At 31.9% G+C, this 26878-nt stretch overlaps 2 protein-coding genes across 7 annotated transcripts in view; one reads left to right on the top strand and one right to left on the bottom strand.

Annotated features, from left to right (window-relative positions):
- The window catches only part of LOC126740541 (uncharacterized), a 104541-nt gene that overhangs the window by 43485 nt on the left and 34178 nt on the right, over positions 1–26878 (top strand). For 2 of the 6 annotated variants that reach the window (XM_050446619.1, XM_050446617.1), the window contains exons 2-9: positions 12259–12599; positions 12655–12869; positions 12997–13057; positions 13119–13381; positions 18534–18741; positions 18793–18875; positions 18931–19022; positions 19091–19198. In XM_050446619.1, coding sequence (XP_050302576.1) covers positions 12259–12599; positions 12655–12869; positions 12997–13057; positions 13119–13381; positions 18534–18741; positions 18793–18875; positions 18931–19022; positions 19091–19125 — 1298 coding nt within the window. In that variant the 3' untranslated portion in view covers positions 19126–19198. Of the gene's footprint in view, positions 1–138; positions 285–308; positions 556–4417; positions 4567–12258; positions 12600–12654; positions 12870–12996; positions 13058–13118; positions 13382–18533; positions 18742–18792; positions 18876–18930; positions 19023–19090; positions 19199–26878 lie in introns of those variants that run through there. The other 4 variants (XM_050446621.1, XM_050446620.1, XM_050446622.1 and 1 more) reach the window with 4 other exon arrangements.
- The window catches only part of LOC126740542 (uncharacterized), a 43209-nt gene continuing 35619 nt past the window's right edge, over positions 19289–26878 (bottom strand). Inside the window, exons 6-8 of the mRNA XM_050446623.1 lie at positions 22331–22468; positions 22127–22274; positions 19289–19610 (exon numbers count right to left, since the gene is read on the bottom strand). Of these exons, the coding sequence (XP_050302580.1) occupies positions 19441–19610; positions 22127–22274; positions 22331–22468 (456 nt within the window). The 3' untranslated portion in view covers positions 19289–19440. The remainder of the gene's footprint in view (positions 19611–22126; positions 22275–22330; positions 22469–26878) is intronic.

Raw genomic sequence — 26878 nt, 5'->3', positions numbered from 1 at the left:
TATTGATAACGGTACGATATTTTTTGATGTAGCAATATAGCGTGACCATGACATTGGATTCGTTTCATATGAAGCATCTTATTTCACTGTTTACAACGATTTGCTATCGCACATGCATGTTGCGTCGAAAAATTACAATCGATAACGTTATGAGAGGAAAGCAATTGCGGCATTTTCTTGATTTTCGAGAGTTATAATTTATTATATGTTATATTTAAAAGTACCTACTGCAAAAATTCCAAGATCATTTTCTATCGCGAATCATAAGTTTTAGTGCACATGAGGTAAGAGATGAACAGTTCAAATACTCATATTGCAGTTTAAATGCTCAACTAAGGCTCGGAATCAAACTCGGTTTATAAGGGTTAATTTTAAATTAATTGACTTAATTAACAATAAGTCTAATAGTAAGTCAATATGAGTTCGAAAAGCAAAATTTGGCAATATTTTGATAGAACGGATGATCGTGTTGAATGCAAATTTTGTTTGTATAATGTCAAGAACAAGACAGGAACGAGCAATTTATGGAATCACTTAAGAAATAAGCATCATTGTGTAAGTATCTCTTGCTCGATTTGAGTGGTTTGACCACTAAAATGTATTAGTAATTAGTATTACTGTAATTAGTATATTAAAAAAGCTGGACGGAAGGCGACTGGAAAAAATCGATTCGCACCGCACTAAAAAGTTTCAATGTCTCTATTTTTTCTATAAGTTTTCACAGAAGCTTGGAATTGATCGTATTTTTATTAATACACATTAGACAAAACAAAATAAACTTTGAAACTCCGATACTAATTGTAACTTATGCTCTATTACCGTTTAAGTGTGAAATTTTGGTATTTCTTGAGAAAAATGTAAAAATTGCCATAAAAAAATTTAATTAAGGAATGCATCTAAAGGATTGCATCTAGCTTCCGGACACCCTGTATAATTCTTCCCATACTAAAATTCTGTATCTTTGAATTGACTGAGTTAATATATGATGTCACTTTTATCTAAAATTTATAAAATAGACATTAAGAATGTACACTGTGTCCCAATTTGGTTGTATTTGCAGGTTATCTCTGTTATTTTTAAAGATAGAGATGTGCGGTTTTCGCGAACCTGTGTCACTTTTTTGTAAAACTTTTATTGCCGCAAACAGAATTGAGATACCTTTTTTTGTTTCTGAGATACAGGGTGAAATTGAAAATTTTCACTTTTTGACGACTTGCTCTATCTCACGAACCATATAAGTTATAAAAAAAGTAAAAACTGCTATGGATAGATAATTTTAAATTAAATTCAGAGGCGTAGTCAAAAATTTTATTAAAGGCATTATTTAAGAGATATGACCCAAACTTGCATTTTTTTAAATGGAACACCCTGTATTTTTTCATACCAATAAATTGCGCTATTTTTTCCGATTAAAATGATATATAACACTTGGTATCTTAAGTCATGATAAATGGCCAAAACATGCAAAAAAACAAATCATAGCGAAAAAAACATTAATTGGCCATGAAACAGAAAAAATTGAAGTTGGCTGTTTAAAGATGTCAGTATGAAGCTGTCAATAATTGTTTAGAATTTATTTATTTCGAACGAAAGTTTTTAAGTAAATATTTTAGTATTTTTCTTAAGGGATAGAGCGTAATTTTTAAGAATGACTAATAATTTTGAAAACAGTCACAAATATGACATGATAGCTTGTTTTATTGAGTGCCAAGAAAATAGTGACAGGGCATCCGATTTGTATTTAAACAGGTATGTGTTAGTGTCGTTACCTAATATTTGCTATTATACTTAAAACAATTTTTCTAAGATATCCTGAAAGGCGTCAACCAAACAAGTCTATTTTTCGGAGAATAAAAATGAGTTTGATTAATAATGGATCATTTACAAAGCCAAGAAATAAAAATTACCATAGGCAAAATCAGGAAAATAATGATAATTATAATAATAAATGATAAGCAATTTAGCAAGTGTTGAGGCAAATCATTCAAATTCCTGTCGAAATATTGAAACTAATGTAGGAGTGTCAAAGAGTCAAACACAGCGAATATTAAAAAAATATAAATATAAGCCATACAAAGCTAACATAGTTCAACAATTACATCCCGGGGATGCGCAAAGGCGAATAGTTTTTTGCAATTGATTTTTAGAGCAAACTCGAATTGTTCCAAATTTTGCCAGAAAAGTTATATGGTCCGATGAAGCATATATAAGTTGCACTGGAATTTTTAACCGTCATAATAACAGGCATTGGTACACTCAGAATCCATACTTATTACGGGAACGCCAACAACAGGGCAGATTTGGATTTAGTGTATCATGCTTTATTTTGGGCACTAAAATAAAGTATGTTTTTTATGAACACACTTTAACAGCAGCCAGATATCTGGAAATATTGCAGCGGATTTTACCAGAACTTCTAGATGAAATACCGTTGGCATTTTTAAATAGCATATATTTTCAGCAAGATGGGGCGCTAGCTCATAATTCTCAAATAGTAAGGCCATTTATAATCGAGACATTCGAAGATCGATGGATTGGTACCCACGCTCCAAATAGGTGGCCAGCTAGATCACCGGATCTTTCTGTTTTGGACTTTTTTGTCTGGTCTTTCTTAAAAAACAAAATTTATTTAAATGTGGTGCATAATTTGCAAGAACTTCAGGATGCTACAGTTCAAGCCTTTGAAGCCTTGCAAGCAAGGCCGCTTATTATTTGAAATGCCTTGCGGAGAATAACAACTCTATGCCAATTATGCGTTCAGGAAAATGGCAACCATTTCGAGCAATTTAATTAGTTTTTACAAATTTTTTTATAGGACTGTAGAATTAATAAATAAAAAATAGCTTGTTAAGGTTCTTTGTTAAATTTATTCAGTTGTTACAATATTTTTTTTAATAAAATTGCTTAAAACAAGAGTTTTTGTATCTAAGACTTTTAAATATTATATAATTAAAAGGTTTTTATTTGGTTATAAAAACTTCTATCACGGTATGATTGACATCTTTAAACAGCCAACTTCAATTTTTTCTGTTTCATGGCCAACTAATGTTTCTTTCGCTATGATTTGTTTTTTTTTGCATATTTTGGCCATTTATCATGACTTAAGATACCAAGTGTTATATATCATTTTAATCGAAAAAAATAGCGTAATTTATTGGTATGAAAAAATACAGGGTGTTCCCTTTAAAAAAATGCAAGTTTGGGTCATATCTCTTAAATAATGCCTTTAATAAAATTTTTGACTACGCCTCTGAATTTAATTTAAAATTATCTATCCATAGCAGTTTTTACTTTTTTTATAACTTATATGGTTCGTGAGATAGAGCAAGTCGTCAAAAAGTGAAAATTTTCAATTTCACCCTGTATCTCAGAAACAAAAAAAGGTATCTCAATTCTGTTTGCGACAATAAAAGTTTTACAAAAAAGTGACACAGGTTCGCGAAAACCGCACATCTCTATCTTTAAAAATAACAGAGATAACCTGCAAATACAACCAAATTGGGACACAGTGTATATGCGAATTAAAATTTCGTCAAGGTATATCCCAAGATATTTTGTATGAAAGGTTTCCTTTATTTAAATATATCTATTAATTACTCAAGTATTCAAATATATTCGAATATTTTTATGATTATTCGAATAGTGAATAATTCAAATATTCAAAAAAAAAACGAAGTGAGTATTCGAATACATAATTTTCCAAAATTCCGAGCCCTATGCTCAACAGTTTAAATACTCACACTTTTCCTCACGTCAGTGACAATATTCATTTTACCGGTGCCCGTTTGGTTTCACCTAAACCGAAAATTTGCTAATTTTGCAATTACAATTAATTCAAGATTCGCTTATTAAAATTTTTTGAAAGTTTGCACGAGGGTTTGCCAGATTGGTCTCTTCAAAAAGTTATCTTACATTTTTTCTATAAAATGTACAGGGAAGCCAATAATTAACCCCTTTAAAATTTAAATGGGTTTTCCTATGTTCCGCTCGGTGACGCACCACCCGGTATAAGTTCATATAATAAACTTCGATGCACGCCAGTAAGCGAAACGATACAACGTTGCCGCATCTTACACTCTTTTAATATAAAATTATTAAAAACACACTGGTAATACCGTGAAAAATAATCGGATTACTGATGAATGCGGTTCTATTGGCAACGTTGCCGACAGATTCAGGTTTTCGAGTAAAATAAGTCTCGGCGATTCCTTAAACAGGGGTCCGAGCCAATTTGAAATATTTGAAATATCTGAAATATGACCGGCGCTTTCGCCAATTATTAAGAATTATTTCAAATCATGTGTTGAAATATGCGCATTCACCAATCTATTAGTATTATTATTTCAAATTGTCTCAGACATAGGTTTAAGGTTTCTTAGATTCACTCGCCTGGAATGTATATTATGCGGTGTGATTTTATTAAATGTTGGTAGATAGGAACTCTGTGTTATTTGAGTATTAAATGCGTATTTGGAAAGCGGTTTTGTTTTGTTTTATTTGGGTGGAATTTAGTGTTGTCGTAAGATGAACAAGGTGTGGATGTTTTTGTGCCTTTTATATATTGCTGTAAGTAAATTATGTTTTGCGAAAATCGATAAGAAATAATAACATTTTTGACAATATATTTGAAAGAAAAAGTCAATACTTGATAGCTGCCTGGCAACCGAAAATAACAGTAAGGAAATATTCATTTCTGTACTGTAAGGAAATGTTATTTCCATGCAGTAAACTTTAGAACATAAATGCGAACAGGTTTTTTCCTAAACAATTTTATTTTTAAAACTTTCAGCACAAACAAGGTTACCATTATATTTTAAAATTATTACCTTAGAACATTGAAAGGCCTTTCAATGTTCTAAGATTATTACTTATTATTTGTTATATTTACTGTTATTTGACAATTAGTACAAGTATTGAAAATTGGGAGAACTTGGGAACTAGTAGCATTATTTTGTTGAATATTTTCCAAACTAATAATTTTATTTGTATGACAATAACTAATATTGGGCGTTACTGCAGAATTAGAAATATTAGATTTACTTTCTTGATTTTTTTCTGCTGTGAAAATTTTATTTGCCACTTCTTCCTTATTAGTAAGAGACTCTTCTATATCTCCTTCAGCGACATTTGTTGATTTCCATCCACCTATAGTCTCTTTAAACTAGTAATATCTCCACCAGAATCAACAAGCATTGTGGCAGAAGACCGACGAAAACAGTGGCCGGTATATTCTTTCGAGTTTGGCAAATTCAAATAACTGGCCACTATTTTAGGCATGTTTCTAAATTGGTGAATTCCTACTACTTGTCTACAACCTTTTTCATTTTGGTACTTAAAAAAAAACCGAGTGGAATAAATTCATGTCTCTTGGTCTTAAAGAGACATACTTGCGGTATAGATTTAAGTACTTTTCGTTTACTATAAATGATCTTGATGTATTGGTTTTTGAATCCGGTATGGTAACTAGATAGTAGGTCTTATATATCTTGTACAGTCATTTTAACCAGCTCGTCCATTCTGCAAGCTCCAGAAATTCCAAATATTACAGCTACCTACAACAATAAATAAGCATGTAAAGAATCCAAATATAATTTGAAGTTTTGTAAGTTACCTTAATCATTAAATATTCCTTATCTGCAGCTTCCTGAATAAATTTGTTTATTTCTTCTTTAGTTAAAATCTTAAATTTTTTTGGCTTATAGGCATGTGCTTGCCGTTTCAGGAATGCCCCAAGTTTTGAATATTTAGATATATGCACATCATGTCTAATTGCAAGGGTTGCCTTCAGTATTGAATAATTGGCCCATAAAGTTGAAGATTTCATATTGGAACCAAGCTCCAAAAAGTATGTCATTACAACATTTTCCGAGAAAAAAGTTACATTTTTATTCATACGGTAGTCCATGAAGTGGTTGTATGCATAGTTATACTTATTTCTAGATTTTACTGGTAACAATTCCAATGATGCAGCATTTACTGCCTCCGTGAGTTCTGGGGGGGTTCCAGTAATGGAACAGTCATCATCACTCATCATTTTACACATTACTTTGGCTTTTTAAAACGTTAAGAAATCAACACCTTGGAAAGACGCCACAAATAAACTTTTTACTCGTCAAGTTTGACAATTTCAAATTAAGTACTTCGTTTCCGTAGTTACGAAACAATGTTTCATGGCTTCTTTTATTTAAGGGAAAAATAATAATGTTGATTTGAAATTTTTAACATGATTAGTAATCATTTACTATAATTTTAATGATTCCCGATTTTCGGAAAAAATAGTATGTAGACCTCGTAGGAAAAGCCACATTCCCGGACTCCGTATTGCCAGTGCAATACATAAAAACATCAATTAGTCAAATGTTCAAACAACCCCCCATTAACAATATCCTAACTGATTTATTGACACGTTTCCTCACGTCAGTGACAATATTCATTTTACTGGTGCCCGTTTGGTTTTACCTGAACCGAAAATTTGCTAATTTTGCAATTACATTTCACTGAATAATTCAAGATTCGCTTATTATAATTTTTTGAAACTTTGCACAAGGGTTTGCCAGATTGGTCTCTTCAAAAAGTTATTTTACATTTTTTCTGTAAAATGTACAGGGAAGCCAATAATTGACCCCCTTAAAATTTACATGGGTTTTCCTATGTACCGCTCGGCGACGCACCACCTGGTATATATGTTTATTAATAAACAAATTTAATACAAAAATAGTGATATTAGATTGGATATCATAAACGAAAAACGGTGATTTTTCAAAAGAATTTCTTACTGAGCGAATGTTTGGGGTGGGTGGGGGGGTTATGGATGGAGTTGAAAAAAAAAAACAAAATTTCTGCAGAAAATATATATTTAATATTTAATTTAATAACACTGTTTATTTAAATTTAATATAATTTTATATATAAATATTTAGTATAAAAACAGCGTTATTAGATTGAATAATATGGACGAACAACAGTGATTTTTAAGACAAATTTCATCAAATATTTGAGGTGTAGAAATCTAGTTTAAAAGCCAGATATGTAAATTCCGCGTTAACTTTTTTAAATGTATATGATATACGTATATTCTACAGTTTAATAAATATACCTTAACCATATCGTCGTTGTCACTGCAATGTTAATTTTTGGCCAATTTGACCTATTTGCCACATAGAAATATACGCTATGTTTTCTATAGAACGAAACTATGCCATGTGGATATTTCTCTACAGAAGACCGGCAAATATAGTAATTTTATATATGCTATGTGAAGCACTAAATTGTAATTAATGCTATGTGCTAAGACTAACACATGACATAAATTTCTGCCAAGAATTTACCACGTGATTGGGAAAAAATTATCACATAGCAGATATTACATAACCTCAAAAAGGCAAGTTCATTATTTTATTTAGTTTAATAACAATATTTAGGTTGGAGTTTAATTTCAGTTGTTGTGTTTCGCGATTAAACAAATAAAAAATGTGTTCTCGTGGAAAATTAATGGTAAAAATGGCTTTAAAAGATGTTTAGTTATTTTGTTGCTTTTAAATAATTTGGTTTTTGGGTCTTCTCTTTAAAGCATCAACTAGTAAGGCTTTTCGAACTGCTTATGACGATTTATCGGATTCAGAAAATGATAATGAACCTCTAAGCAAATTATTAAGAATCAAGGGCCCTAACAATGAGAGTAGTTGCAAGTCTCAAGCAGCTGCTCATAAAAATTTATCGGATGACAATGAACCATTACGCAAACTATTATCAAAGAACCTTAATAAATCTAACCCTGAAGAATTAACTATCCGTAAGTAGTATTTTGAGGGTGTTTTTGTGGATATAAATTGCAATATAAAAGGCAACAAATTTAAAAATTATGTATCTGCTATTTTCCCACGTTATTGTCAAATTAAAGATGATTATTAACTTTACATTAGTACATTGTCATTATGTTTTTATGTTATAGATGTACATGAAACAACTTCTGAGGTAGTCAATGCAGATGTTCAACCGACTGTATTATTTGAGCTCCCAGTTAATGAAAATTTTATGTTGTCTCCTGATGTACTACATAAAATGAAAAGTCAGAACCTAATATTCCAAATTAATGACAAAGAAGTATTAGACTGCTCAGGACATGACGAAAATATTAATCATGACGTTGAGGGCGAAGTAGAAATAGAAATGTTAGAAGAAGAAAATCATGATAATTTGCTAAATGAGAGGGAAATTCTTGCAGAAGCTAGTAGTACCATAAACAAGCTGCAAAAATCCCGAGAAGTAACTAAGTTAAAAAGACTGAGAGGTGAGAGCTACATAGGGTACACTCGGTCAAAAAAAGGAATTATAAGGCATGAGAAAGTAAGGAAGGAGAGATGTATGAAATGTAAATGCTGTCATAGTGAAACATCTAGAAAAAAGACAAGCAAGAGTTTTCTGTGTCATCAAATAACGGAAGAACTAAAAAAGAAAGCATTCGATTATTTTTGGAGTTTGCCAAGCTGGGTTTCAAGAAAAATCTTACCTTAGAGGTTTAGTTTCGACCACAGATATAAAAAGAAGGAGAAAAGAAAATAGCAATAAAACAGACAATCGCAAAAAACAGTCTCATTCTTGTTATCTCCCACTGGAAACTGGTAACATCTTGTTTATTTTAGTAAAATGACCATTTCTTATTCGTTCTGTTATGCTTCACTGCTACTTCATACTTTCAAGACTCAAGCAATAACCGAGAAGATATAGACAGTGAAGAAAACTCGGATGAAAATTATGTTGCAAATCAGGCTAAATCAAATGTAACAAAATGTATGAAAATCCGGTCAGTGATTGAAAGACTTACCGAAGGTCCCGAGCCATTATTGTCGGAGCTCTTCTACAAAAATGTACCTTGAATCTGTATTTAGATCAACCCTCCATATTTATAAAGTGTACGTTAATTTTTGCACAGAAAAGAACACAAAACCAGTATCACGTACACTATTTACAAATATCTTAAAATCTGAGAAAATTGCTATTTACAAACCTAGGAAGGATCAATGTTGGTCTATGTTGCTCGTGGAATACAGGTAATGTCCCAGAAAATGTATACAATGACCACTTAAGGAAGAAAAACGAGGCTGAGCAAGCTAAAAAAAGCGCAAAAGAATCTGCCTCGTATGAAAAGCTAATTGTAACAATGGACTTGCAAAGTGTCCTTTTGGCGCCAAAGTTGGAAGCGTCTGCAGTATATTACAAACAGAAATTGCAAATCCATAATTTAACAGTTTACGCACTTAACGACAAAAGTGTGGATCTTTATGTTTGGCACGAAAGCAATATCGGTGTAACTTCAAATGAATTTACAACGTGCATTGAGGGTAGAGAGATACATGATATGCAGCACAAGGAACAGAGAAGCAATATAAAATGTTGTCGCAAACATCCATTAGTACATACGCATTGGAAGAATAAAAATGTATTTGGAAATACCAAACCACAGATGAATATTCAAAGCATGAATATGCATCCAAATAGACAGCTCGTGAATGTAATTTACAAAAGTTTCTCATAAAAGTAGTTCATGAACAAAAGTATTTTTTTTTATTTACGAATGATTTGTTTGTAATGCACCAAGCAGTCAGACGATCAATTTGAATTAGATTTTGACGAATGTCCAGCATTTGAAGTTGGTGGGCAATGAAGAAAAAGAACCGGTAGGCAGTGACCATCTTGAAATAAACCTGAGGTCATATTGGCCAAGAATTTAGTTATATAGTAAATAAACGCAATAACTAAAACTCCTATTAACAGAAGTTGTTTTATAACGAAGAAGTGTGTAAGTGGAAATCATGAATATCAAATATATATAAAGTAATCTCCTTTCAATCTTTTAACTACTTCATTGCATGCTTTTCACTAGTGCAACAGTTTTGAATATACTTGAATCACTTGCTAGGAGGTAACACCACAATAAGTGAAATGAGATAGCACAAGAACCGTCCTTAGATAAAGACCTCCTTTAACATCCAAGAGTATTGTATTAATCAGTTGACCATTCAAATTGACCCGACTACTTTTTCAAGGTGTCCCTATAGACTGCAGCTTACATTGACTTAAATTTACTTTTAAGCAGTGGCCATTTGAAGCCTTTGGGAGTGAGTTGATGTCGTAAGAAATCTTATCACTAGTTTCCAATATTCGGTGTCAATAAGAATTGATGAATAAAATTGAGTATCATCAGCATATACATGAACTAATGAGCATTTAAGATGTTTGCCTAACTTGAGACGTATACGGGGTAAAGAGAGGTGCACCAAGAATAGATCTTTGTGGTGAGACTCAAGTAAGAGGATTCCATTCTATTAAGCTTCACCGCCTATCAAGTATTATTTAATTAGAGACCTTAGAGCGCTCTCTCTCTAAAACCTAAAGATTTCAGCTGTATGGTTAGTCAGTAGTAGATGGTGGTTTAATTTAGTAAATGCATTGCAGAATAGAGGAGGCAAGATTGCCAACTCATTGCGATCAACAGTTGGATAGAAGGGAGCAGTTAAATAACTGAAATCCTGCCTGAAGGTTGAATCGCAGGTAAAATATCAAAACTATTCACGTGCATTGTTCATTACATCGAAAATGCTATTCAAGAGAAAACTTACAAGCATGTTGTTCTGATATCCGATGGTTGCGGGTATCAGAACCGCAATAAGATTCTTTCTAGTGCCCTTAATAATTTAGCAAAAAATTTAAATATTACCATAGAGCAGCTCATCTTAGAACGTGGGCATACAATGATGGAGGCTGACTCAGTTCATTCCTCGCTTGAGGCATACTTTAAGCCCCCAATTTATGCGCCATGTGACTATATCAGTCGAATGAGGCAGGCAAGAAACCATCATCCATACAGGATACATAACTTAAACTTTACTTTTTTTAAAAAATACGATAATATTAAAGGCAGTTTTGGTTCAATAAAACCTGGAAGAGACGCAAAAGTAACAGATATACGTGGACTATTATATTTGCCATCCGGCATCATGAAGTACAAATTGAATCACAGCGATGATTGGATTGAATTCGAAAAACCTCGTCAAAGTCGTAATAAACTACAATCTACAGAGCTTCCGTCTGAACCGCAGCAACTACATTTAGCTTCAATAAAAATAACAAAGCAAAAATTTGAATACTTGCAAGAACTAAACAAAGTAATCGAACATGATTATCATGCCTTTTATGATTCTCTGCCGCATCTTTAAATACTATCTATGTATGTATTACATCATACCTCCAATAATTACAATGTAATTTTGAAATAATAAACTGGTTTCTAAACTCTTTGCTTTCTTTTAATTTTTATTGAAAAGTACCAGCTATGTGCATCTTGGTAAAAACGCAAAATATGACATGTTTAAAAAGTCAACTGCCAACATCTGCTATGTATATAGTAATGACAATCAATACCTGCTATGTGTAAGCAACGTTCAATTTTTACAAACTATCAAAAAACCCTACTATATTTTCTGTTTTTTTCTATCACAATATATTCTGAAATGGTTCTGCCAAAATTCCATTACCTTAATAACATTTTAAACTTATAATTATCACAAGGGTCTAGTTTTCCCTTTCTACTACAAAAACAAGTTTTTTCACATAGCAGATATTGCCGTGACAACGACGATATACGTTTGATAAATATATCAAACCTAAAAATTTACTAAAAAATCGTTGAATAAATATATATTATAACGATAATAATATATGATGTGTTGCTTGGGTAATAAATAAATATTAAGTAGAAAACTTAAGATTTTTTTAGATTACATTTTGTTTGCACTGAAATTCTCTACAAGTTTCGTTTTAAAGTGTTTATCCATTTAATCATTATTTAAATAATTATGACGTTTGAAAGCAAAATTGTTTAGAAATAATTTCACTTTATAGCCAGTAAAACATGTTAGTAAAAGAGCATTTTACCATGTCATAAAAAAAAATATTTTTCTTAAGGGTTTAGTTAGTCAATTAAAATCCAAACTTTTCAGTTTTTTTTTCCTTTAATTGCAAATGTCTCGACGTATATTAGACCTTCTTCAGGTCGAACGAGAATTAAACGAAAATCAAAGTTTCTCGTTAAATTTTGAAACGTGGAACATTGCATTTGGTTTATTTGTTTTTGAGGATATATTCCTGCTGGCAGCGTTATTTATGTTGGCAATTAAAGGAAAACATTTTGAAAAGCTGTGATTTTAATTGACCCCTTATCCAACTTAAAAATTAGGGAAATAAAAAAACTTTTTTTAGGCTGTGTTCAGCACTTCGTAAATCTAACAAACTCCGACAATCCCACCACCACCACCATCATATCAGATAACAATCATCATTTCATCCTGTTCGCCCAGACGCTCGAAAAGATTTTCGAAAAGGGGTTCGTTCGTGAACAAAACACGAAATTCTTCAATCGAATCGTCGACGTATTCTCGTGGATGATGAGCATATCGAAGGACACCGACAATTTTACGTATCAAAACTGTGTGGACCAGGTGAGAACGAGAAACGAGCTCGGTAGTAACGAAGGCCGATTTCGGCTTTTGGTTAAATATTGTTTGGTCAAGAAATGTCTGCACGTTCCCGTAGAGACTTTGGTAAGAGCCGATACTTTCACAAAATAAGAAATTATTTATTAAAGAAATATTTAAGGTGACTTCGAACCACGCTCAAATTTTTTACAGTCCAAGTTCAATATTGGGCGATGACATTTTGACGGAAATACTGCTTTCGGTTCTGAGACAGGTGTCCACTATGAGGTTCCAACTGGATTTGACGAACGCTTCATTTTTGGACGTGTCTTGGTATATCCCAGAAGTTGTACGGTTAGAATTAGTGCCTTGTATCAGTCTTGGAATAGCTATTAGGTAAACATCATGTATGTAATCATTATTGAAGATTTTAACTCAAGATGCATCATTACCAACATATTTAATTTCCTCAGAGGAACGTTTCTATAATCAATATACGCGTTTCATATTCTCTTCATTTCAGTTTTTTAGAAAACAAAGGAGTTATCGTAAACGTTGATGAAAACGGAGTGGCTGCTGAAAATGTAAGCGAACCTTCCTCCTTTGATCATTATTCGGTATATTATAAAAAATAACTTAATTTAGGGTAATATCATGGTGGGCGACGTCCTGGATGAACTCCACGGTACTCACATAAACAACTCATGCAGGGGGCGCCTTAATTTCCTAATGAGATCGAATCGATTAAAACCAGTCAAGTTGACGATAATCAAGTCGTACAGTAAGGAGTCAGGTCAGTTTTTTCCACCCATTCAGAGCCTGTTAAAGGAGCTGAAGATGGACCTTGAGAGTGTTAAGAGGCAGTTTGAAGAAAATGGAAATGTGATTGGAACCGATAGGCAGAAGAGGTAAAGTTAATATCGAGTGTTTTTCTCTAAATCCCTTATATCTTATCCTATTTTGATGCTACGATGCGATATATGATGGTGTCAAATTTGTGCACAGTATTAAAATTAAAAAAAAAAAAATTATGTACTGTTTAATGAATTTTAATATACAGTAAGTACCTTTGGTTCTTCAGCAAGTTTTCTAAGCTTTTGGTTGTTGAATCTTTGTGTTTTAATTAAACTTTCTCATATTTTCTATAAATTGAAGATTTTCTTTTCTTCTTTTTTTTTTAAATTGGAAGGAGTATAGATTTTCGTTATATCTTTTAGGAATTGAAAATTTTAAGTAGATGAACTCATTTTTGACTTTAGTCCAGGTATTCGACCTCTTTCTATTATGTTTTCAGGAAATTTTCCATCTGACTTTTCAATGTAATTGTCATTGTTTGTCATTTGAAATGTTCTTCTAATTGAGTTCTTCTATTTGTGCTCTTCGAAAAACTTCTTCATGTCTTTTATAGTCTACCTACCCATCGAATTCTCAGACACCACATCTCGAAGGTTTCCAATTTATTTATGACACTTGCTTTTAATGTCCAGGCCTCTACACTATATAAAAGAATTGAACAAACGTAACATTTTAGATCGAAAAGTTCATCTATTATCCCAAAGATGCTGGTCATACACTTTTATAAAAGGTAAAAAACACGAAATCTACAGCATCACAAATACATTTAATAGCGAAACATGTAACCTTCGTTATTTTCTTAAATGTATTTGTGATGCTCTAGATTTCGTGTTTTTTACCTTTTATAAAAGTAACATTTTAGAGTTCCATATCTGACTTTGAAGTTTAGATTTTTATTTGTAAGGAATTTTTTAACTTTAAGAAATGTTGCTCTTGATTGTTCTAGTCTACATCTAATTTCTTGTTCTGGGTCCGAATTTTGGTTCAATATACATACATCCCAGATGTTCAAATTGCCTTACTTGCCTAATATTCTTTTCATTTACCTGAATTCTGGTTTGTGGAATATCAGTCTTACGTGATTCAATAATTCCTGAAGATTGTTTGCATCATCCGCTATTATTGCAATATCATCTGCATCATACCGGGTGGTGCGTCGCCGAGCGGAACGTAGGAAATCTTATGTAAATTTTAAGGGGGTCAATTATTGGCTTCCCTTTACATTTTATAGAAAAAATGTAAGATAACTTTGTAAAATGTAAGAGACCAATCTGGCAAACCCTTGTGCAAACTATCAAAACATTTTAATAAGCGAATCTTGAATTATCATATGAATTATCAAATTAAATGTAATTGCAAAATTACCAAATTTTCGGTTTAGGTAATAGACTGTACATTAAAGGAATAAAAACGAGAAACTAAATTAAATAAAATAAAATTATATAAAACTTTGAAAAATACTTAAATGCTAAGCTAATCATTAAAAAATTCACATAAACTATAGTACGCTTTACTAGCAAGAAATATTGTCGTCCTTGTACGTAGGCTTTTTTCAGTCTTAAGTTGTCTTATTTCTAGTGGAAGTTTATTAAACAGCTATCTACCTCCATATATGATAAAGCTACGGACAAGTTCAAAATGAGGAATGGGTAGCCTCAACAAATAATTTTGTCGCGTATTATAGTGGCTTCCTAAGTGGAGTTCCTGTTTATATTTTCTAAAAACTGAGCAAACTGTTTCCAAAATAAAAATACAACACAGGGTTAAAATATTATGAGTTACAAAAAGCGGGCGACATGAGTCACGAAGCTTGGCCCCACATAGATATCTAATGGCCCTTTTCTGGAGTACAAACACTAAACTAAAAAGTGAATTTGAACATGAACCCCAAAAGCAATTTCCATATCGAAGGTGCGACTCGATAATCGCGAAGTATGCAGATCTGGCGATGGAGAAATTAAGACTGGTGGCAATAACCCTTAGGGCGTAGCAGCCTGATGAGACTTTTCTACATACATTCACAATATGGTCTTCAAATTTAAGGAACTTGTCTATGGAAAGACCCAAAAACTTACTGAACGGTGGCATGGTGATGGCTTCATTATTCAAACATATATCATTTGTATTACATTTAAAATTAAGGATATTTGTTTTGGAGACATTAAATGTCAAAAAATTTGCATCACACCAGTTTTTTATTTTTAACAAATCTGCACGTATATTGGCCTCCATTTGAGAAACATCAGAGTCGTGCCAGAGGATGGTGGTATCATCGGCAAACAATGCAAATTTGCCAGTTACCTGCAGTTGTGGCAGATCGTTCACATAAATGAGAAAAAGTAAAAGACCAAGTACTGATCCTTGCAGAACACCCACATTTATATTAAATTCCTTAGAGATACCACCATTAAATTTGACAGCCTGGACACGATTTGATAAGTAGGAACGAAACCACTCAAGGGCAGTTCCTCTGACACCATAGAGCTCTAGTTTCATCAGCAGCACTCTGTGACTCACGCAGTCAAATGCCTTGGACAAGTCACAGAATACCGCTGCTGCAACTTCACCAACATTCAGTCGGTTGTACAGGTGCTCTAGAAAGCTAAAGATAGCATCATTTGTGCTCACAGACTCACGAAAGCGAAACTGCTGAAGACTTAATAGGCCAAACCTATTTAAAAATGAAACCATCCTCACCTTAACGAGCCGTTCCACTATCTTGGCTAAAGTAGGCAATAACGCTATAGGTCTAAAGTTAGGACAGTCGCGATCGCCACCCTTGTAAAGAGGAACAATCATTGCTCTTTTTAAGCACTCTGGGAAAACTCCAGACATAAATGAAAAGTTAATTGACTCGGCCAAGACTTGCAAAGCAACAAGAGGTAAAGCAGAAAATATTCTAAGAGAAAGCCCATTCCAACCTGATGAACTCTTATTCTTAATATTAGCTATTAACTGTTTCAGCTCTTCTACACTTGTGGGGGCAAAAAAGAAAGATTCGGTTACTACCACATTGCTGACATAGCTCCTGGGATCTATTTTTTGTGAGAGATTGGCTGCAAGGTTACTAGCAATATCACAGTAGAAGGAATTGAGAACATTTGAATCTAAGGTACTTGGAATAACCAAGACATTATTTTTGCCCCTCAGCTCATTTAAAATCTTCCAAGACTCTTTCGCTTTGTTGGAGGAATTATTTTTCCTCCTTTGAAAGTAGGTCCACTTAGCCATTTTGATTGAGTTTCTGTAAATCTTGCGGTATCTGTTATAATAATTTAAAAATGTTGCATTGTTCATGGCGTATTTCCTAATGTAAAAAAGAGAGCGCATATTTTTCCCAGATACTCGTAAACCCTTAGTATACCAAGGTTTTCTATTTCGTTTCTTAATATTGACAATAGGAAAAGCAGTGTTAAAATTGTTTAATACTATTTGATGAAAGCTATGCAGTGGGTTAACAGTAGTCAATACATTATTCCAACTTGACATATTGCAAAGCAAAGAGAATTTGCGGAAATTAGCTCTAGTATAAAGTCTATCGCGTCCAAACTTATTCTCATTAGCTGCACTATTAAGCTTTACTAATCCCACTATTGCCTCATGGTCAGACAAATCGGCATTGATTGTTGTACACTGATTTTCGTGTTGGTTAAAATTCGTACAGAAGTAATCTATCAGTGAGGAAGAAAATGCTGAAATCCGGGTTAGCTGATTCACGTGCATCTTAAAATTAAATGAGTTTAACAGATTAAAAAGCATTCGATTTGATCCATTAGATTTATCTAAAAAATTTACATTAAGATCGCCAGTCAGAATCAACATCGCATTAACCGAAATTTTACTTAAGAAGATCTCCAACTTTTCTAAAAACAAATCTAAATTACCAGACGGAGATCAATACAATCCTAAAATATACAAATTTAACTTACTGCTAAATACAATAAAAAACTCGCACACCTTTTCAATCAATAGATGATCAAATCTGTCAATAGTAATAAACACAAATTTAGTTAAAAAAGCTTTCTCTAACATAATAAGAGTACCACCATGTGTATATTGCTTGCGTGAAAATTTGAAAATTAGTACATAACCAGGGATATCAATAGGCTCGTCCGACCTCAACCAGTGTTCAACAAGAATTAACACACTAGGAAAGTTAACCGATTCTAAAATAGTTTCAATTCGCTAACTTTTGAACGCACAGATTGAACATTAAGAAATGCTAGGGCAACTTGATTATGGTGGGAGTTTCTATTAAAAAAGAAGATCCAATAGCAAGGGTGTCTATAGATTGGTCTAGTTGAGACCTAACCGAAGACCTACCTTCGATCAAGAGTGTATCGCTGATTATCCCACTATTGCTAATACCTAAAGATGCTAATACTAATTAATCGAATAATAGTCATGTTTCACATTGTCAAAGGCCTTTTCATTATTAACACAATACGATCTCTGTACTTATAAGATATACATTTTGTTGCTTGATGATTTTCATTTTCTTTATTATGAATTATGATTTATATATGAAAACTATCATTAATTTGTTATGATATTGACATGCCCCAATGCAATATCAATTTAATAACGTCTTATTTTAGTTATTGTTATTAAAAATTGATTTTTTGTTCAGGTAGTTTAGGCCAATTAAATTACATACTTGAATATTTTACAGTTTTTTAGAACTGTCACCTGTCTGTTATGGCATTGACATCTGTCAACCAAATGTATGAGGCGATTTTGTTGACGTCATACTTTAGGCCGTAGGTAATATATTCTGTGCTTTTATTACCAGCCCTACTTATTTATTTGCATCCACCGCAATGAAGTTTAGAATTACTTGCCAAATTAGTATAATAAATATCATGCTATAATCTGTGTTACATTTAAAAACCGCACCTACCTATACCCTTCTTATAGCGTTCAAATCCTACCTTTTTATCTCGCTCTTTATTTATTATTTAGGTACACCTACGCCCATGGATGACCACAAAACCTTTCGAAATTTACATTTTATTATTTTCTACATATTTCAAATACAGTATATATAACTAACATGAATATTCACTTAAAGGAGAACTACGTGCAGTGTCTCACGTTAGATTGGATCTGAGTCCACACAATTTTTAATCTAATTTATAACATTTGAAACATGAGAGCATCTTATTTGATCTAAACCTAACAACTCATAAAAAAATTTTTTTGTAGTGTCTATGGTTATCCCGTAAAATTGTTGGCAAAAGTGGACGTAGGTGCGCTGGGCAACGTTTCACAAGTGAAAAAAGCTCTTAAAAGTTTCGAAGAAGGCCATCATCACTCGAAAGAAACCCAAACCGCCATGACTAAATTTGACAAACCCGCTGCGTTGGAAATCGGCGAAATCGGCTTGAAAATACGCGATAAGGAAACCACCGATGTGAGTTGCTGTTTTATCTCCTTCTATGTTAAATATGTAGATTTTTTTTAGTTAATTTTCGAGCATCCTTACATGAAAATCTCCTCTTGCGGCAACGTACCAATATTGCCCAAGGTTTTCGGCTACTGTGCTGGGTATTTATTTAAATTTTATAGCAAATATTTCAAAAAGTAAAGTAAATTATTGCAGGGACGACACTTGCGACGTTGCTAAGACTTTTATCTGTTATATCTTTGAGGCTGCAACGTTGGACGATGCCGATTTGATTTTGCAAAGCATTGGTAACTATATATTAAAAAATAGAAAATTTAAAAAGCGGGTTTAATTTTTGTTGTTGTGTCTGATTTAGGTCAAGGATTCCATAGAACCCACTACGCCGTATAACTGATTTTTTTCTTCAAATATACATGTGTGATATTACTTTTTAAATTAGGAATATAAATGAAATTTCATTTCATTCTCAATTTTTATTTACCTACATAATATATAAACTAGACATGATAATATCACACAATCATTGTAATATACATACATACATATACTTTTTCATATGAACTAATATCTATATAAATGTTATCCTTTATATATAAAGGAGTTTTTAATTGAGCATTTTTATGTTGAAAAGTACACAAACACTAATAAAGTCTTAAATATGAAATATTTTATATACAAAATACATACTGGTTAAAAACGTATAGTTTACTTATTTAATAAACAATCTTGCGAGTTAGCGTCGCTGTTACTGTGACGTCCGTTTGTAGAAAAGCTCCTGGGGCTGCCCCTGCAACTGCTGCTATCGCTGCTCGACAAACTGGCATGTTTCAAGTCACATATATCGATAAACTCTTCCGCTATCGCCCTATCTAAACCTATAAATTATACATTGGTTATTATTGATGTTAATAATAATAATAATAATAAATCTTATAAGTAATAGAACCGTATAGCAGTTTTTAATAATGAGCAAATAATAAACTAACAACAAGATTTGAGAAATTCTGTATTATGTCTGGGAATTTAGAACAGAATTCTAAACAGAACTCTACGAAATTTAGTTCAGCTAAATATTCAGGTTTTAGAGTTTCGACTATTTTATGCACCGTGGAACCTTTAATATTTAGTTTATAGAACTGCACAACATGCTGACTGATATGTTCCTTAAGTGAAATATTGTATTCCATAAGAGATGGCCTATATACAGTCCCGAGCAACTTTTTAATAAATTTTTGGTTTTGGTACATTTATCAACTACATGTCGTCAAAGTGTATGTATTAAACTTAAGTAAAATATACGTATATCATATATTATTCTGTTTATAAAAATTTCGGCATTTAAGAAAATTTATACAATGATTTACATATCTTAAATTTTTACGTTTTTAAACTTGATTACTACACCCCAAATATTTGAGAAAATTCTTCTAAAAAATCACTGTTTTTCGTCCATATCATCCAATCGAATGACGCTGTTTTTATACTATATATTTATATATAAAAATATATTAAATTTAAATAAACAGTGTTGTTACCATTATTTTTCATCAAAAGGACCCTCAACCCCGCCACCCACACCAAACATTTGTCCAGTAAGGAATTCTTTTGAAAAATCACTGTTTTCCGTTCATAATATCCAATCTAATAGCACTGGTTTTGTATTTAATATTTATTAATCTAAATGTATCAAATATAAATAAACAAACTATGTTATTAGATTGGATATTAGTGACGAAACCAGCTGTTATACATGCGTATTATTTTGAAAAACAATTTCTTACTAGTAAGTTGTGTGGGATGGGCGAGATGAAAAACGATTCTTTTTCCAAAAAATAATTACGATAAATATAAAGTTTGTTGGTAGACTTCCTGGACTATTTAACGACTAAAATATAAAGGTTTTACACTACTTGTCTTCTATGATTAAAAATTCAATTTTTTCCACTTTTTGTTGACGCTAAGTATATTTGTTTAGATGCTCATTTCATTTTCTAAACTAGTATACAATATACCATACTTAAACATGCTTTTTAAACATAAACATAATATTAAATTCCTCAACGTATATCACGCGGACATTTTATAGTTGAACCTAAAATGTACCACAACTGGTGTAAACCAAATATTAACGTTTATTTAACTATTGTATGTTGCTTGGGGTGTCTAAGTAATTAATAATTAACTAAAGAGATTAGTGAGTCTGTAAGTTTTCCAAGGAGTTTATATATATTCATATTAAAAAATTGCTTTTAATTTCAAATATGATTTATATATAAATGAAATTTTAAGTTTTGATCCTGTGTATCACCAAGGGATTTTTTAATTTTTTTTTCCATTTACTGTAGTGCTATTAATATACATATACATGAAAATTATTAGTTTTTATAAGATTTCTATAAAATAAAAAAGTCTACGTTTTTTTCTGGAACAAGGAGTGAAAAATGGGAAATGACCATTAAGTCATCATTGATTTTGCCTACAATTTTAATAATAATCTGTAGTAGTGTAAGGCAAATAAATCTAAACATCAACAGCGTACCTACATATGAAATAAGGCATTCTTTATTCTCTTTTTTTATTCCATGGTCAATGATTTTTGGGCCTTAGGTAGGGTTTTGTGTTAAAAATTGCCTTATTTTATTTTCAAGTCAATCCTTGAATAATTATTGATAATAATTCAGGATATATACACAGGGTGCGCCAGAGAAACTTACTTATTTGAAAAAATTCCCTCGCGGTGAGTTGTCAAATAATTTCATAATGTCAAATAATCACTATTTGTCAAATAACTTAAGAATACAGTATTTTGTAAAATTTTAATTTTGCAACTAAGATATTTATGTTAATAGAATCGAATGGGCAGGAACCATCCTTATCTAGAACTTGCGTTACAACTATAACCTTGTCTGAAACCAGACTGGAGCTTTGTCAAGATGTTTAACAATTTGACAATTAATAATGTGCTCATTGGTCATAGATCAGTTTTATTAGGGTTAGTTTTCTTTGGAATTGGTGCTATTTCATAGTTTATGCACAACACTTGTTCCCAAACAAAAGTTTATTAGGTTGGTCAATGGTTGAAAGACAGAAAAGAACTCACCAATCGAACGCATCATTTTGAGTCACCAATTAAAAAATAAAAGGGTTAACTTCCTATAGTGCCACTTGAATAGTTGGTTAATATTTTCTGATTTATATTTGTTCTAGGAATACTCGTTAATAGCATGTGATTTATAAGGCTCGGATTATTTATCATTTTTTTTTGTTTGATGGCAGTTAACAATAAGACATTTCTGTGTAGTGTCTAGTTTAGATTCTATTCTTTAAATTGGTAATTTTCGTAACTATTCTGCCCTTTAACTGAACTCGAAACATTTAAATAATTAAATACCTGTATAAGTGCTCGCTACATCTTTCTCGGTTATTTGCGGTTCTCTGCTGGAGGCACGAGATTTATTGGGAGTTGGCTCTCTACTTCGGGATTTTGACCGGGACTTCGATTTGGACTTTTCGTAACGGTGCTTGTGCATTTTGCAAATCTAAAAATTCGTTAAAATAAAAGATTGTGTCGGTAAATAGACGATCAAACGTTTACTTTTCGATTGATGGTCGACTGAATCGGTGGAGACGGTACTGGGCCAAGGGGAGCAGGAATCAGAGGGTAACCGACCATTTGAGGTTGCACCATGGACGGCGGAAGTGCATATACTGGCATCGGCACAGTCCCAGGCATCTTAAAAAAAGAGAAAATTGTTATCGAGATAGGGTACTGAGATCTGCGTACTATTTAGTTAATATATACATACATATACTGTATGTCCCGAATCCCAGTGTCCAAATTTTAACATGGTAATCTGTATTCAAAATAAACCATAATTTTCTTTTTAGACTTATGTCGATAAACGCTTGGTTTTTTTTGCACTTGATTTTGCATTTGATGTAAAAAGGCACTTTATGATCTTGAAGATTAAAAAAAAAATATCAGTGGTATCCGTACATTATTTTAAATTGAATATTGTTGATTTTTAATCGTATGACATTACTTTTTCTAGATATAAAATTTATTTTCTATATCCTCATTCAGTTTCGAGCAAATTTTATGCCTTGTCTTTTTTTCGTACGATGTAAGCTTTTCGAGCAAAAAAATAAAAAATCCCTTATCTGCAGTTTCTATGTCAGTTCACATGAAAATAAAGAGTTTTCTTGCAGAAAATCCGCACTACCTAAGGAAAAGTACTACTGGAGATGAGATGCATCGTATCCATCCAGAAACTCTAAATTCAAAAAACGTTTAATTCATTGATCCATTGGAAGAGTAGACAACAAAAGCAGTTAAACATCTACATGATTATTAGTATAAGTTTACTGAATCCAGCTACATTATGAAAAAATGTTGAAATCTTCAGCTGCATTCAAAGGCCTAAATCATTTGTAAGAAAAAGAAAATTAAGTACTCGTAAGACAAAAATGTAAAACAATTGGGAAGTCACAACATGGGAGTCACTGAAAGTTCCCAGGGATCAAAAGGAGTTAAGGAACAGCCACTGAAGTGTCCCTTTTTCATGTTCTTGAGCGTTAATATCCTGTTGGCATGTTATATTGCAGCAACATTCATTATATTGCAGAAAATTCTTTTAATATATTACTTCTGCAATATTGTTACAACATTACATTTAAAATATAACAAATGTATTATTACATGTTAATTGCTACAATATTGCACAAATAACATAGCAAATGCAATATTGCACATATATTGCAAAGTTAATAATGCACATATGTAGTAATTGTAATATTGTTGCAATATTTCATTATTGATGAAAATGCAATATATCAGTGAAATGCTAATGTAATGTTGCATCTGTATTGCAAGCACACTATTGCTGTAATATTGTTTATATAAAATTTCAGCAATATTTCATTTCAATTTATATTTTATTATTTCATCTGCAATATTGTGTATATACTGTTAACTTTATTTGCACCTATGTTGCACCTGCAATACTTTTGCAATATTTAATAACCGTCACAAATGCGATATATATCACTGAAATTCTGAATAGTTGATTAATTTCACAGGTATCTGCTAAATTTTGCAAACAAATGTTTATTAAGTGGAAATATAATACTAATAATCAAAATATATATAGAGTACAATTAATTATTATTATCCAGGTGTGTAAATATACATATATATTCAACAAAAAACGCAATTACTTGTATTACACAATTTACAAACTTTATTCCTAAACTAATTGATAATATTCTAATTGGCACTCATACAACTTAATTCATGCTCACTGTGTGAAGAATGGGAAAAGTGACGTAAGTTATATCATTGCATATATAGATGTATATATATTTATCAAAAAAAAATCCTGTGTGTTGTATAGTTGTACAAATGTTTTACTCTCTTATAATAAATGACTTTATCCCAATATTCAAATTCAAATTCAAATAGTTTATTGTCCAACAGGAAAATTCCCAATTACAAAATAATCGAAATAATTAAAATTAAAACAGTACCAGTTATAAGCACCTTAAATAAGTAGTATAAAAAAAAATAATATAAGATCCAATATAGAATGATAACAAAATTTAAAACAATAGCATAATTGTAAGAATATAAGACACACTAACCAAATGATAACAATCACAGAAAAATAATCAGGTATCATTCAAATTAAGAGAGGACCACATCCTTTTTTTAAAAACATATTCAGTGCTACTAAAGATGTCGACATCTATAGCATTCATCTGATTATACCATGTACAAGCACGGCACAGTGGAGTTTTGCTGGACAGATTTGTTAAGTTAAGAGAGGGATAACATATATGATGCCTCCTTGTATTGGCAGGAGGAACAAATAGAGGTAGCCTCTCTAAGAGCTCAGAACAATCAATTTTATTATTGCAAAGTTTATATAAAAATATCTGACTAGAGAGAATAGTATTTTGCTTTAGTGACAAATAGTTGAATCTATTTAGCAGGTACTCCTGTTCCACACCTCTTACTGGATATACTCCATCCAACTTAAAAGAAAGTAACTTTAAGAATCTGCGCTGTACATACTCCAGTCTGTTAACATGAACATCATAGATGGGGAACCACAACATAGAGCCATACATTAATTTAGACTTTACTAATGAATTGTACAATACAGTCAAGCTGGATACAGTGGCATATCCAGGGGGGGGCAAAGGGGGCAATTGCCCCCCCCAGAAAAGCTAGGGAGAAAAAACATAAAAAACATATATTGAGTTCTGCTAATAACGCAACATATTTAAGTAGTACAATACAAAACGAAATAATAAATGCATGTAACACAAATATTTTACGAAAAATAATAGCAGAAGTAAAATCTGCAAAATATTATGCAATCTTGGCTGATGAGACAACTGATATTGCCAAAATAGAGCAGTTTGTTCTTTGCGTTTGGTACGTATGCGATAATTTATCTATTAAAGAGTCCGTTCTTCAATTTATTCCGGTAACCTCAACGACTGGGCATAATTTAGCAAAAACAATTATCGAAAATTTGACAAACTGGGGTTTAGATTTAAATAATCTTAAAGGCCAGGGTTACGATGGGGCAGCGGCAATGAGTGGTAAGTTTTCTGGGGTACAGGCTATTATAAGAAAGGAATATCCTACAGCTTTATATGTTCATTGCGTCTCACACTCCCTTAACCTTGCTATATCCGATGCATGTTCTGTCCAGGCTGTACGAAATTGTATGGGTGTTATTGAAAATGCTTACAATTTTTTTAATACTCCCAAACGTCAAAATATTTTAACTAAAAAAGTAAATGAAATGCCGGATAATGAGAGATCAAGACGAGACAGATTAAAACAACTTTGTGCTACTAGATGGGTTCAAAGACAAGATTCAGTAAGCGTATTGAGAGAGCTTTTAAATTCTGTGGTATTGGCTTTAGAAGAAATAGCTGAGTGGCCAGACAAAGAAAAGTCTACTTGTAGCAAGTTGTTACTAAACACCTTAAGTACATTAGAATTCCCCATTACTCTTTATGTAATTGAACATGTTTTTGCATTTACCACACGTTATCAAAGTTGCTGCAATCAATTAATATTGATTTAGGCAAAGCAATATTACTGACTGAAGATTGCTTAAAAGAGCTTAAAGATTTACGTCATAAAGCAGATAATAGTTTTGCAACTATTTTTGCAGAGGCAAAAAAAAATATAAACAAATTATTTGGTTTAGAAATAACAAAACCACGCATAACTAGCAGACAAAAAAATAGGGCAAATTTTGAAACTAACACAACTGAAGAATATTTCAGAATATCAATATTTATTCCGTTTTTAGATTGCGTCTTATTACAATTAGAAGAGAGATTTGTTAAACATAAAGATATATTACAATCATTTAACTGTCTGAGATTCCATCAGTAAATAAGAAACTTGATAATCAACTTCAAAGTCTTAAGTATTTGGTAAATTTTTATAAAAATGATTTAGAAAATTCTTCATTTACTATGGTTTCTGCTGAACTCAAACTTTGGTATAGAAAATTTGAAGCCTGTGCACCAGAAAAATATCCGAGCTCCGCTCTCGATGCCCTAGTAATGTGTGATCAGGATATATTCCAATATATTTATACTGTTAAAGATTTTTTGTACTTTACCTGTAAGCACAGCAACCCCTGAAAGAAAATTTTCTACACTTAAATTGTTAAAGACTTATTTACGAAATACAATAAGTGAAGACAGATTAAATGGTTTTACTCTTCTGTATGTATATCCAGAAATCTCAGTTAGTGCCGAGGAAGTACTTAACGAAATGCAGCTTAAATCGAGGAAACTTGATATTGTTATTTAGTTTTATTTGGCTTTTTTTGGTGTTTTATATAGATACCTAATTGAGTTTTGATCTTGTTTAGTTTTTTTAGGAGTCAATTTGTTTTTGTTACTTTAGAATAATTGTTTGTTTGCCTTGTGCCTGTTTTACTATCCATATATTATATTAGTATCTTTTATTTTTCTTTATTTTTGTAGCTTTTAAATTAATAAAAGCATTTCAAAAACATGGTAATTATTTCTCCCTTCCTGATGAATAAATACCATATCTCCGATGATAGGCCAAAAAAATTAACTAACATACACATACATACATATG

The sequence above is a fragment of the Anthonomus grandis genome, chromosome 9 (genome assembly GCF_022605725.1).
Source record: "Anthonomus grandis grandis chromosome 9, icAntGran1.3, whole genome shotgun sequence".
Taxonomy (NCBI): Eukaryota; Metazoa; Arthropoda; class Insecta; order Coleoptera; family Curculionidae; genus Anthonomus; species Anthonomus grandis.
Note: the sequence above shows the minus strand (reverse complement) of the source record. Positions and strands in the feature narration are given on the sequence as shown.